Below are 15,197 nucleotides of genomic sequence, written 5' to 3' on the forward strand. Positions count from 1 at the left end.
CATATCAAATTGTTAGTTTTACTTTTCTTTAGGAGTTATCTAAAGTTAGTTTTTCAAAAGTGTTTTGGAAATATAGTTTATATATAAGAAGGTGCTAAGGTGTAGCACAACTTATGAGATTTGAGAGAGATTGAGAGTGCTTTAGTTTTGATAAGTTTCTAAAACAATAAACGAGAGTTATTCGTTATTCATTGTGTTTGATTCAATAGATAAAATGGAAAAGAGAAATTGTATAGTCTTTGACCTTTTGAGTTTTTGTTTCCTTTTTTTAAATAGCAAATTTGGAAAGCTCATTCTTGCGAAACTTTTGATGGCTGAGGAAACTATGATCTCGGATGATGATGCTGTTAAGGGTGTCCATTATAAAAAAATCCTCCAGCTGTATAACGATCTGATGGCCCTTGATTCTTGGCATGACCATTACTACAAGAATGAGCACAATGTAGCTCTTCTCAACAAGGTACTTACTTAGTCTTCCTTTTAGCTGTGAATCTCAAATTGATATTAGTCATAAAGAGAACATTGATGCACAGGTGACTTCAAGCACCAAGTCCCTGTCCAGACACCTTTTTCGGTACAGGAACATGAACAATATTGTATGTCTAAGGCTCAATAGCTTAACACTATCTCGGATAGCATATGTCGAGAAGTTGCTATTTGTGCAAATGTTAGATCTCAGTCACAATGAGCTTCATTCAGCTGAAGGTATCTAGTGATTTATACAGCTTTTGAGTCTTTAATATCAGTTGTTGCATCTGAATGATTAAATATGTATTGGTCTGTGTGTACGGTTGGAGGCGATGTTGCCTAAATCTGAGTCACAACAGAATCAAGAGCTTTTCAGCGCTTGACTCTCTAAGACATCTTAAGCAGCTTAGAGTGTTGGATGTTTCACATAACCACATCGGCGGCAAGAACCTAGTGGACACAACGAGGCACCTATGTTCTTCGTCGTTCTCTAATTCGGGTGAAACTGAAGCAGTTAGATATAAGAGGCAACGACCTACTTGCATGGGAAGAGTTCAGCTCCTTCGTCCGCCAGGCTGTGCCAACGTTTGTGTGTCTTGATGGCCACAAACTCGCAAATTAAAATGTTTAGGCAAGTTTTGAAAAACAACTTGAAGTTGAAGTTAGCCATAGCTCGTTCTCTTTAAACGCTTTTAATAAAGAGAATATTGCATCTACACCCACTTTTCTACAAACTAATAACACTTACACCTACTTATACCCCTTTATCTTATTTTACCTTACTTTTATCTTTCCTTCTCATTTCTCTCTTTTAATATTTATTTTTTTATCTTACTTTAATTATATTATTTTAAATGTAACTTGTAGATTGACATTGTTTGTATTTTTCAATTCTTTTTTTTTTTCACAAAACAAAAAAATTATGAGTCCAATCTAAATCAACTATAATTGAATTAGTATTCATAGCCAAATTAATAATTTCTAATTCCACCTAAATTAGTATTTTATTTTATTAATTAATAATCTAAATATGACTGAAAACAGCTTCTAGTTTTAAATCTTAACATATATCTAGTATCCATAGTTAAAAAATAACAGAGTCATGTCAATCATCCATGATAGCTCATCCACCAAGCGATGTCCATGTGGATTACGTTGTATGATATGTGTGGTTAAGAGAAAATGTAGATATGAGCTAGTCTTACAGAAAAATTAATGACCATGCATGTGTAGTATGCTTGGTGGATATGCTATGAGATTACTGACCATGCATGTGTAGTATGATTGTAGTAACACTTATAATATTCTTAGTTCTAGATGAGAAAATAATGCAAAAACGTTTGGATAAAAGACATCTAAATGGCTAATTTATCTTGGACAAATTTCTACTCATCTAGAATGAGCAAGATATTATGAAATAAGTATTCATAGCTACTCATCCACATGATTGATATACAATGTTTTAAATAAATCAGTGTTATCTTTTTTTTTTTATGAACCATTTTGTGTGTATATGTTTATGTTCCAACACAAAACATGATGCAATGAGCTCCTGTCTATGGATTTGATTGTGTGGATATTGTATGATGGTTCTTTGGTCTGTGTACATTGGTATCCACACAAAAAAATATCCACAAAACATACTTTTCTATCTAAAAAATTGCACTATAACCCCAATCAATAAACATGTTTCCATGTGGAGTCGTTGTCATTGACACCGGAATTGATAGGTATTACTAAACTCTACACTCTGAATCTTTAATCCTAAATCTTGAAACCAAAACATAGACACATCATTCACATACGCCCTAGTACCTAAACCTTAAACCCTAAAACTTACACCCTAAACCATAAGTCATTCATGTTACTTCACATGCGGAAGACATCCACAAAAGTGCATCCACAAAACCACATCCAATCAACCATATTACATATTCAAATTATGAATTTAATAGTCTAATCAAGTAAGTATCCACAATTTACCATCCATTTATCATAAAACAAATGTTCAGCTAAAATTGGAAAGTATATAACTTATTCATCTAAAGTATAGCAAAGTGCATCTTAAAATGTATAAAAACTGTAATTATAATCTTTTGTGCCAAAAAATATACAAAATTTATTAATAATAAATAAATAAATGATAATAAAGATAAAAGAATGAGATGCAGCATATTCTTTCTTCAATTGCGACAGGAGCTCATTCTTTTGCAGCTTATTCGTCGTTTGGGCAAATGGATGTGGGATGGAGCTTGAACTAAGGGACCCGGGGCGTAGCCTTAAGTAAGTTCTGTGACGAAGCAGCTGTTGCTCACCCGACACGATCGTACGAGGTCACAATTCACCCAACAGGATCATCCGGGGTGAACAAGAATTGTAGGTAATTCAACAACTAAAGCCTTTAACTGAGACGAATGGAAATGATGCCTTTACAGGAGGCTTCGTAGAAGAAAGAACAGGCTCCAACTAGAGTTCCCTGAGACTTTTTTCAGTTTATCGTAGAAATTAGTCCACAAAACTGATAAGAACGACACGAGTTTCAAAATTTCGATTACGCATGTTTTGGGCCATGCCTGGCTCAAAGAACTGAAGACGTTTCCAATACCGATAGCAGCTCCCGCTGAAGCAATTGTAGCAGCTCCGGCACCTATTGATTTTGCACCTTCTAACATCTCGGGTTGAGAATTGGACTCACGCTTTGTCATTCAATTAGTTCTTGTAACTGGCACTTGACTCAAACCGCTTGTCTAAATACTGGAAAAGAGGGAATTGATTCAAGATTCCCTTGTGCCTGGTGCTTTAGCAACTCGACTGAAAAGGAGAGGATAAGAAAAAGCCAACTTGAAGTTCAGTTACTTGCCTTCCCCATTCTTTCGAAATTGCTAGCATTCTATCTCCTTTGCTCCAAGGGAATCTGTAATAGTAAATCTCTGCGAGAAAGAGAAAGAGAGAGAGAGAGAGAAAAGAGTAGATCATCAAATATTATCACAAAACTAACTTATAATATCTCTAAAAGAGAGACAAGAGCAAAGTTGTCTGAATTTTATGTCAAACTTGCAAAAACTCCCTAAAAAATACATCATGGTTGAAAAGTGGGTGTAGATGAAAGCAAGTCTTAGAAAAGTAGGTGTAAATGCCATTGTCTCTTTCAAAAAAACAGATAAGATGAAGAGAACCTTTGTTGTGATATTTTCTGCTTAAGGTTTACAATGATAGAGAAGGGTTTATATTGGAAAATACTACAGGAGGAACCTTAGGAAGTTTTGTGCTTCTTGCAGTATCTTCTTGGGAAGTGTTGTGCTTCTCGCAGTATCTTCTTGGGAAGTGTTGTGCTCTTCCGGATTGAAACGGGACTCCTATATATGTTTACGTGTGCTGAAAGCTTCAACCCTTTTTTCTTGCTTTTGTTAAATAATGAACGCCTATTTTTGACTACTCCCTCATTTTCTAATCCACAGTAAATAGTAACTCGACATAATCAAGAAACTATGATCCATTTCAAGAAGAGAACAATGAACACTAACCTTATTCAACAGATAAGAAGAAGAAAAGAGACAACATATAAGAAGAAGAGAGACAAATAAAAGATATTAAACATTCTCAGTCGACAAAATGAGAAAGCAATAACACAAGCCTTTAAAAAGGGAATACAAAGCCAATAAAGAAAAAGAAAGAAGCACACGGCAGAAATAGAGTTTTAGAGTTTTTTCAGCAGCTATGCAAACTTGTAGCCTGATTGCCTGAAACATGTCCATGGCTAAGAAACCATAAGAGGATATTCTTAAAGAAGATTACCCTTTCTAATGGAGATAGTAGTTGATAAGTTGGGGAAGATTAGCCGGACCTCACAATTGGCTGATGCCACAGTAGGAAGCTCGTGAAGGTCCTTGTATAGTTTCATCAAATCTTCATCTTCTGGTGTATCGTAGTACAATATCACTTGTTCGAGTTCCGGCATTGTCTTTAGGAATTGCATGACCTGCTTTATCTGGTCCTTTATGTCTTCTTCCCGATAACAAATTTCACCAAAGTTAAATATCTTTATAACCATCACCGGGCTCGATAGATAAGTATCAACAACCTCTTCCACCCATAATTCATCTTGATATTCGCAGTCACATTCTTCCTCGTCCTCGTCCCAACATTTAACTGCATATTTGTGATGCAGTCCCTAAAACATATAAAAGAATCAGTATCAAAAATCTAAATTACGTCAGCGGTTGATATAAAGGCTGTATATTACCTCGAAGACAAGGGTTTGTAGATTTGGAGAATTGTTGAGTAGAGGTAGCAATGGTTCCCATCCTACATCTAGTGCAGTCTTAATAGTTAACTGAATCAGGTTCTCGAATACCGGCATTGTTACACGGCAGAGACCAAGTACCTGATGTACAAAAAACCAAATAAACTACATATATAATCACTAATCACTTGTGAATAGTGAACATAAACTTAAAAAAAGATTAGGAGAAAGATGTGACTAACCTTGAGGGTGGCATAAGACAAGTAGAGAATCTTGACATTGCATATTCCCGTGAGAAGTCTTGTTACATTAATCTTGTCCTTTGCAATATCGCCAGATGTCCTTCTAAGTTTGAGCTTAGCTTCAACGAGCGAGTTAAAACTCACTTGTTGATACCTATCCGCGAGAGTATCCGAGTACTTGAGGTAGACCAGATTTGGGTTGTCAAATAACAATGACAGAAACTGGTTAAAATCATCACCCTCATCAAAAATGTTAGTCTCATCAAAACGAGAATACACTAGTTTCTTAAGGTTGGGATAGACACGGTCGCGAAGTAAGGTTTAGGTTCCACACGCTCGTCCCACATCAAATTAACCAGTATTAATTCTTCGAGAGCGCGACATCCAGAAAGAAGCTTGTTAAACATAGGTGTATCGATCCGAAAACAGTCAAGATGGAGGGTCTTAAGCTTCGGAAGAGAAACATCACCGTCCACCTCAATGCTGACGCCACTCCTAAACTGTATCTTCAGCCTAACCATTGTCTTGCTCACAAAGATCTCAGAAGGCAGAATATTTAAAGAGTAGACACAATACGGAGACGAAGAGAGGTGTAGATCAATATCTAACACACCACGTTTCAACACTTTGGGTATCCAATCCAACACCTGAGACTCGTCGACATCATCTTCACACTTGAGGTGGAATCTTTTCAACGCAGCATTCTCTTGCAAATCCAATACACCATTCACAAAAATTATAAAACTTGTAGAATCCTTACTTCGTCGAGGATGGAAATAGATGGAGTCATCAAAATCAAGATTGGGTACAAACTTAAGCAAAGGCTTCCACCTTTTTGCTAGAGCAGTAGTTGAAGCAGCTTCTTTTGTTGGAAGAAAGGTTAAGATGTGACAAAGAATGTCGTCTGGTAAACCGCTGATTATATCTCCATAATCATCAAAACCCTTCTTTCTCGAACCCATCTTGTGACAGAAACAGATCCACCCTTACAACCTGAACAAAGAAGACATGTAACTCCTGTTAGAAAAAGGATTCCAAATTTTAACTTTATCAACTACAAACATAGAAAGAGACACAGAACCAAAATCGTTGGAGAGACATACGAAATGAGAAGTCAATGATATGAGATTATTTGGAGAAACCAAAGAGTCAGAGACAGGGTTCTATAACAAAGGGAAGCGTAGAAGACGAAGCGTTACGGTTTATATTCTGGAAATCATCTATTGGGCTTTGTCTGCATGAGACTATGTACAATGGTTAGCAGATTCAACACCCTCCACCTCAACTTTTAACACTCCACATCAGTTTCTCTTTCTTCCATCTAATCATTCAACACTCAATTCAATTTTAACTTCTCCAATGGTTCTGTTTAATAAAATTCAACACCTTACCCTACTATTTTATATTTCTTTATTTTTATTTTAATTTATGATTTATGATTACATATCTAATAATAATTATCAATTAAAACTAAATTAAGATAATTTTAAAATTAATTAATTTCTATATAAAATTATTTATATTGTAATTTATAATTAAATTTTTTTGTTTTTGTAAGTAAAATGAAGAAGGTTAAACACACACAAACAAAAAAATTGGTCCAAGGAAAATTGAAAATTCTAATAAAAATAGATATTTTTTCTATTTCCAAATAAAACAAGACTAGTCTCTATTTATAGATTTTTTTAAATCATGAATTTTGATGTACCTTTTATTTTATAAAAAAATAAATTAATGTAAGATAATTGAGCTAAAATAATTAGGATGAAATAAAATCTCACAAAAAGCAAATGGATACAACTCATTCACATCTTCTTCTCTCATATTTTGCCATGTGTCAATGTAGGTCCCGCTTTTTCAGATTCAACTAGTTGAATCTATTCAACTCAGTTTAATACACGTATGATTTTTAGAAAATTCAACAGGTCTATTGCATGAATTAAACAGTTGAAAAATTATTCAACACCCTCATTGTACATAGTCTGAGTAAAGTAGCATGCTTTCGTCAAGTGACAACTGAATTTATTACTAACTTTTTAAAGTGACAACCTTTAAAAGAAACGTTTGGTTCATAGATGTGTTTTGAATGTAATAAGAGCATGGCATTGGTTGGTGTGAGAATCGTCAAATCTATTGATATATTTTTAATATATTTTAAATTTTTAATTTTTATAATGTAATTTAACTTGCAGATAGTAGTTTAAATTTTAATTTTACCAAAAATGCAATTTAACTTGAAAATTATATAATATATTGATATTTGTAAGGTAACTTAACTTGAACTAGGTTTGGACCCGCACGTACGTGCGGGGTTGTTTTCAAAAACTAAGTTTGCGATCTAGTTTACAATGTATTATGTTGTAAGCGTATTTTTATGAATATTATTAACATTCATAATCCAAACTCGTCGATTTGTTTCTAATTCGGTATAGAGGAAAAAAATGATCTGACTGTTTTTATTATTATTAGTGGCATAAAAAAATTAGTAAGAAAATGTGATATGTTTAAAGTTTAAACCCGTCTCTTCCCTTCATGTGGACTATCAAAACGTCTCGTCCCAAATTGGAACTAACCGAAAAACCCATCCCAGACCAAAATTAACAGAAAACCTGTCCGAGACCGGAACTAACAAAAAACCTGTGCGAGACCGGAATTAACAAAAAACCCGTCCCGTGAACTATCACACCAGATAAAAGCCGCCAAAATGATTAAAACTTATCAAACCGGATGACTTAAATGTGTGGCCCTACAGATCTATCTCGTTAGGCCTGCCTTATAATAGTTTTGATATTTTTTACCGTAGGAAATCCGTCCCGCGAAACTCATAAGAGAAGTGTGTCTTTTTTTTTAACGGCAAATCAATTATATTATATCATAAGAAATGGTACATGATTCATACAACCATTCATAAGAAGTGTGTCTCATTCTGTCTTTATTGCTTTGATAAATAAGTAAATAAATAAATATATATAAATAAATCATTTTGAATTTTTGAAAATAAGATATGTATCTTCATATATCGTAGACACTTTAGGTTATGAAAATATATGAAAAATTATAAAATACATAAAAGTTATATATAAAAGTTTAATAGTAAAAATGGAATGGATTAATTACTCAATAATTGTTTGAACCTTAATTTAAATCACAAATTACGAAACTTATTTATGTTGGCCTGTTTTGCATATTGGCCCAAAAGCGTTTTTCGTGTTAAGTGACTAAACGTCAAGTCACATTTCCTTCTACTAATATTTTCTTCTTCATTAATCACGGAGTCACGATGGTCAATTCTCACTCTCTTCACCATCTCAATTCTCATCGACTTCTCCTCTGTCAAACCTCTCGGTGGCTCACCTTCTCTGTCCTCAATGACTGCATCCTCTACTCCTCACCATTATAAATCCACCACGACACATACCATTATTGTCGCCACCATCTCAGGAATCTCCTCCGTCACCGATTCGAGATCCGATGCATTCCTGGTGGGAATCAGTCCCCAAGAAACAATCTCGTATGGTCTCTCCTATCCGGCGACTTCACTTCGGAAGACGGCCAAGTTACCCTTGCCTTATCTCTAGAGAATTTAAATCGACATGCACTATACTTAGCTTCTTCTCGCGCTGCTTACTCCTTTAAGCCGATTTCTCTTTGCAATCCAGCTTCAGGTTCTTGATCTGATCTGCTTTGTCGATGGCTATACGAAACTGACCTCTCTTTTGATCCACCGCTTCATCTTGTCGTCCTCTAGCATGTGTACAATATTTGGAGGCCTTTGATCCTTCAATTACAAAATAATAAAGCAAGGTAAATTGTCTTTCAGTTTTTCTACTCCGAAACATTGATGTGTTTCTATATAATTAATTGAACACATGTCCAATCCCCAATAGTTATATCGTTAATTGCCTTGAGTTTTAATGGAATTGATGGAGTGCAAAATGACATAATAACGTTAGACTCTTCGAATTGACTTCATTTTAAAAATTTTAAAAGTTGTCATAAGATCTTATTGTAATGGTTGTTATTAGTTAAAATAGCTCTGACTTAAGTAATAATATTCGGATTGTTGTTTTGTCTATATGTTGTATAAAAGATTTACATTGAAGCTACACCTGATAATCGACTTGATATTAGTTCTAATGCATGATTAGATGACTATAGACACACAATAATGTATAGATAGTATTCAGCAGTTACTCAATATCTATTCAAAACCTTTTTACCTTGCTTGCTATTAATAGATGGAGGACTAAATTGTGTAGAGATTCCATGAGTTTGTCTTTGTTTAGTCGGATTACTGGATGAGCAAGCACGAAGCTAACATCACTTGATTCTTGTAAAGATGTTAAGCTGGATTAACAGCAGATCCTGCTTCATTATATCAACAAATGTGTGTTACTTATATGATTACAATATAGATCTAATAACTTGGTAAGTTGGTAATGCCATAACTAACTATCACCTTATTTGTTGTTTAAGGAAGATCACATTGTTTTCAGTTCCTTGTAATCGCTTTCTCTTGATCGATGGTGCTTCTCGACCATGTTTGGCAAGACCAGGTATGTTTGTAACATCCTTCAAAACCATTCTTTTTGGCAAGTTTGATTCTGTTGTAGATCATATAAGATACAAACAAATAAGAAAACAATAATTTAGTCCCTCCCATCTATGTTGTACCTTGTACACTATCATCGATTTCACCTTACCGTTTTGAAAGGCTTGATGTTAGCGAGCTTTCTTCACCCACGATTAGCAGCCTTGATGACAAAATTAGCTGACAGATCTAAAATATTGAGTATTAAGCTTGTTCATCGGTTTTTATTTATATGACTAATAGAGACGTTTTCGGGAAATGATAAATTCTAGAATATGCTTATTAGATATTAGTAATAAGATACGTTAGTTATTTTCTTTACTAAAGATCCGGGATAGTTGCTAAAAGTTAAAGAATACGAATATTTAGTTTTGATTTTAGAAGGTTAATATAATTTAGTAATATTATATCAAAGATTTTCAGTTAATGTGTCGACTTTATTTTCGGTTTGATCTGATATGAGAGAGGATGATTAGGATTGCATTAAAATAGTTTCCGATTTTATTTGATATAATTGATATTATTAATGGTAAGGTGTAGAAATCGGTATTGTTAAGATTGGCTGATCTTTATCATATTAAATGAAGAAAAGAAATGGTAATTATTTAAAATGCTGCCGTTTATTACGTATGGTAAGTTGTCTAAAACTGTTTTGTGTATAATCACTGATTAATTAGTAACAGAACTTATATGGTAGGTATTGAATATTTTGCCGTTTGGATTTTGATTTCTCCTACAGGTTTAAGAAGAAGAGAGTGTTTGGATACATCTAATATATCTAAGATCCGAATAAGGTTATGGCCAAACACTTAGGATCCGCTTCCCATCTACACATTCGATTACCTATTTGCCCTTAATTTGTTTTTTTTGTTCTTTCTTTCTTTGGGCGTAAGGGTATTATATGGCATTTTTGTAAAAGTTTTTTTTTTCTTCTTTTGTACTCCCGATTTAATAGTATAGATAATTATTTTAATTTTAATCTTCAGCTAATAAAATTACAATTAATAGATTTTAACTCATATCAAATTAAAATTTTAATATAGTTAATAACGATAATCTATTTGTAAATACTATTAGTACATTATAAATACTATTAAAATAATATTATATATAATTTAAACTCATGCATAGCTTGTTAGATATATGCACTTCATTTTGTAATTTATCACAAAACTCAAAATAATAATTATATGACCTCTGCAGCAGAGGATCTAATCTGAAGCCAAGTTTCTTTTGTGGAAAAACAGGACTGAAATGTGCCATTGTTCCGTTTCCACACAACAACATCATTCCCTGCAGTTGCGTGGTTACATTTCTCTAGAAGCTCAGCTTCAATTTGGGTATATAGTGGTAAGCGATAGCGCCTTCTGTGGCTTCTCCCCCACGCATCTGCAACAGTCATCTGCGCGTTGATACCCATTTCGATAAATCCTCTGTCCCCCGCAACATCAACTAATCTTCCCATACTCGACCAGTTGTCAAACCAAAAAGAGGTACTCAACCCGTTATAGACTTCAGTTCTGCAAAACTCAGCTGCTACTTGCCTGATCTTTAAGAGCTTTTTCCACATCCAAGAGCCTGCATTCATAGACTTAACAGACCAAAAACTCTTATGTTTGAGTAAAGTATTATGAACCCATCTGACCCACATAGACTCCTCCGACGAAAGGATACGCCAGACTAACTTCAAGCAACATACATCATTCATCTCCTTCAATGATCTGAGTCCCAGTCCACCTTCTCTTTTAGGCTTACATATATCCACCCAAGCAACCTTAGCCTTGTGAGGGTTTAACTCTGGACCTGACCATAGGAAGGCAGAACAAAGCTTATCTATCTCAAAGATACACTGGCGTGGAAGACGAAATGCAGACAACCAGAATTTGCATAAGCTCCATATCACCGATTGGAGTAAATTTAGTCGGCCCGCGAAAGAGAGATACCGAGCTGTCCAGGAGCTTATCTTCTGCTTGATATGTTCTATAAGGGACGAATAATCAGAAGATGTTAGATGTCTAGTAACCAGAGGTAAGCCGAGATATCTAACCGGGAGTTGACCCACTGCAAATCGAAAAGTGTTTTGTATCTCTTGGCTAGTTAAGTCATCGACCCCTCCCAAGTATATGGTCGACTTCTCCATGCTTATCTTCAAGCCGGAATTTTTAGCAAAACTATCAAATACCTCCACAATACCCTCAATAGATCGCACATTTCCATCAGAGAGAACCATAAGATCATCTGCAAAACTCAGATGTGTTACTCTTAGGCTTTCGCAGTGAGGATGGTAGCCAAACTGCGTACCCACCGCGCGGTCCAACATCCGGGATAAAACGTCCATCACAATAACAAACAGGGAGGGTGAGAGGGAGCAACCCTGTCGTAACCCTCTAGTGTTCTGAAAGAAACGTGCAAGCTCTCCATTAATCTGGACGGAAAAGGAAGCTGTTGAAACACAAATCATTAGCCAATGCACAAATACGGGGTGGAGATCCAAAGCAGTGAGGACATTTCGAAGAAAAGACCATTGGACCGAATCGAATGCCTTGGAAATATCTATCTTGATAGCACAACGACTGGAGACTGTATCCTTATGGTAGTCCTTGACTAATTCTGTGGCTAGCAATGCATTTTCAATCAGAAGGCGATCCTTAACAAATGCAGACTGGTTGCCTGCAATAAATTTTGGTAGAAGCAGCTTTAGTCTGTTAGCTAGGATTTTAGAGATGACTTTGTATAACACATTACAGCAGGAGATTGGCCTGTAATCCCTCATTTCTCTGGACTCCTCTTTTTTAGGGATCAGTGCTAGAATAGTAGCATTTGCTCCTTTTGGTAGAAAGCCTTTATCAAAAAAAAGACTGAATGGCAATCACAAATTCCACACCAATGATATCCCAAGCTGCCTTAAAAAATTCAGTAGTAAACCCGTCAGGGCCCGGCGACTTATCCGACGGCATAGAAAACAACACAGTGCGAATCTCCTCTGCTAAGACCGGCCTAGTTAATTTGTTTTGATCCTCTAGTGGACACCGGAACTGCAGTAAGGCCTGCAACTCCTCAACTATTGCGCCCTCAAAATCTGGTGGAACAAACTGTAGGAAATCACTAAAATGGCGGACAGCTTCCAGCTTAATTCCCTCCACATCAGAGACAACCGTACCATCTGGTGTCTGAATCTCTCGAATCGTATTCTGAGCTACTCGGGTCTGTACTGCGAGATGAAAAGTCTTATTATTATGATCACCCACCTTCAACCAATGGAGTTTTGCTTTTTGCTTCAAAAATTTCTCTTCAAGTCCCGCAAGAAAACACCAATGATCATATGCCTCTTTTTCTGCCACCATACCGTCTGTAGAGGGGTTTGTTAAGGTTGCAGCCTGCTGTACACAAAGATGATCATATGCTACTTTTGTTTTACCCACCAAGTTGTCAATCTTCCCCCTTGCCAAAGCACGAAGCTCTGGTTTAAGCAGCTTGAGTTTCTTAGTGAAACGGAAGAGAGATGATGTAGAGAGACGAATAGGTTCTTTGCCTTCCCAAAACTCTGCCACCAATGGTTTAAACTCAGTCATGAACCATTGCATTGTATTATATATATATATATAATTACTTTTATTTGGAAGCCTCTTTGGCTCAATGGTTGATTAATGCTTCTACAGTACCAGGTGGTCTGGGATTCGAACCCGCGATCTCCAGAGTGACAAAAAAAGAAAAATAAACCTGAATTCCTATATCATTCCAAATTATATGTATCTTACTCATTCGGATATTTAAATTTATGATACACTGATCTCATTTATATATAACTGTTCAAATTTATGTATAAGATTTATAAATATTTTATAAAAAATAGTAGAATTGCTTAAAATTTGTATAGCTATTTTATTTTGTTTGGTGAATTTGGTTATTTACGGATATCCAGATCTGCAGATCCAAAACTAGATAATTATTTTATGGATTCGATAACTATGGATCTAGTATCCCAAAATTTTAGCTAAACTATTTGTGATGATCACCCTTATCCACAACCAAAGTAACAAAAACAAAAATCTTGATAAATCCGCAAATTCAAGTCTAGATAGTTGTTCATCGATCTGCCGGATCGCGAAATGGATATATTACGAAATCAAAATTTAGTAAAAATAGTTTATGCTCACTCTTATTTACAACCTATAAAATAAAAACAATGTCTTGAGAAATTCGCAGATCCAGATTTAGATAGTTGTTTCATGGATCTGACAGATCTCGATATAGGTATGTTAAAATTTTAGCCAAACTAATTCATGCTCACCCTATTCACAACCTAAGAAACAAAAACAAAAATCTTGAGAAATTGAAAAAGTTTGATGATATGAAATTTTACCTTTTTTTGAGTAAAGTACCGAATACCTCGTCTCAAAATTATCGAGAGCTTTTTGCGCATACCCTTGTCATGTCTTTTAGTTTTTTTTTTTTTTGTAAAATAAGGCGGAAAAAAATAGGAGGCGGAGCAAATATAATTTCAAGATATATTTATATAAAAGAGCACTTTTTAGTTCAAGGGTTTTCAGAAGATTTATTTCCTAAATGTAATAAGTTATTCAAAACTAATATTTAGGACTGATTGAAACTCTTAGTAAATACCTTAGTTTAATAATATTAGAAAACAAATTATAATAGTGACCGATTTTATTTTAGATAATATAGTACAAAACAAAACTGAAAAAATGCCCAAAAGATGTTTAAAGTAAAATATTTCAAATAAAGCTCCTAAGATATACTGTAAGTATAGACCAACACATCGCCACACATACAAACAATACAATTGTTTTATTAACTACACGAACTATTGTCATTACATAAGGACATGCATAAAAAACATTAGTTATGTGTACAACACTATAACCATCTAATTTTGATGCTTTGTTTGCCGGAATCCGGTGTTGACCAGTATTAAACAGCGTTGACCGGCGTTGACAAAGAAAAAATTAATTTTTTTTTATAAGCAACAAATATCATTTTCCTTTTGTAAATCAATAGTTGGTTTTAATTTTATATCATATAATTTGTATACCATACCATATTACAGAGAAATGTGTTCCCAATAGCAATAATGACATACCTCATGACCAGATGTATACCATATGTCTGTGTAGATGACTTGGAATCATATAGCCCGTTTCCGAATAGGCTTCAGAAATCTTATTCATTAGGAAACTCAGCAGGAAATGCAACCTCTACAAAATCTCTAGCAAATCCATAAATGCCATAGATATCCCTGAGTGATAGCTTGTAGCAAATATCTCTGATAAAGAAAGATAGAAATCCTGCCTGCGCATTCTTAACTGTCTCATTATAATAATACACTCCCACTATGGCCATGAACTAACAAACAAGATCTGGATACATATCATATTGCCTAGATGCAATTGTTCCCAAACTAATCCTATCCAACATAGCTAGAACTTCACCTTCAATACCCATTTGTCTCGTAGCAACCAAATCAAGCGTTCTAATATCCTTAAAATCAACTCCTATCCATCCATTATAGAAAAGTGTATCATACTCATCCCAATTCTCTAAAGCATGCCTATTAATGTATTCCGGTGTCTCAAGATCCTTTCTAATATCATCATTCCAAACTCTATGAGGGTGGATTCTTTTAACTTCTAGC

General features: G+C 34.8%; 1 protein-coding gene and 1 pseudogene across 2 annotated transcripts; both read right to left on the reverse strand.

Annotated features, from left to right (window-relative positions):
- Nucleotides 1-4,034: 4,034 nt before the first annotated feature.
- Nucleotides 4,035-6,293, reverse strand: LOC104733979 (putative F-box/LRR-repeat protein At4g00320; annotated as a pseudogene). Its single transcript, XR_015575501.1, has 4 exons — nucleotides 6,057-6,293; nucleotides 4,954-5,946; nucleotides 4,712-4,852; nucleotides 4,035-4,639 (listed from the first exon to the last, which is right to left on the reverse strand). The product of XR_015575501.1 is annotated as a putative F-box/LRR-repeat protein At4g00320 (transcript).
- A 6,097-nt stretch (nucleotides 6,294-12,390) lies between these two features.
- On the reverse strand, nucleotides 12,391-13,116 carry LOC147933383 (uncharacterized). Its single transcript, XM_087477430.1, has one exon. The coding sequence runs from the start codon at nucleotides 13,114-13,116 to the stop codon at nucleotides 12,391-12,393; it is 726 nt and encodes a 241-aa protein (XP_087333556.1).
- Between the last annotated feature and the right edge of the window lie 2,081 nt (nucleotides 13,117-15,197).

The sequence above is a fragment of the Camelina sativa genome, chromosome 12 (assembly GCF_030686135.1).
Source record: "Camelina sativa cultivar CO46 ecotype springtype chromosome 12, ASM3068613v1".
Lineage (NCBI taxonomy): Eukaryota > Viridiplantae > Streptophyta > Magnoliopsida > Brassicales > Brassicaceae > Camelina > Camelina sativa.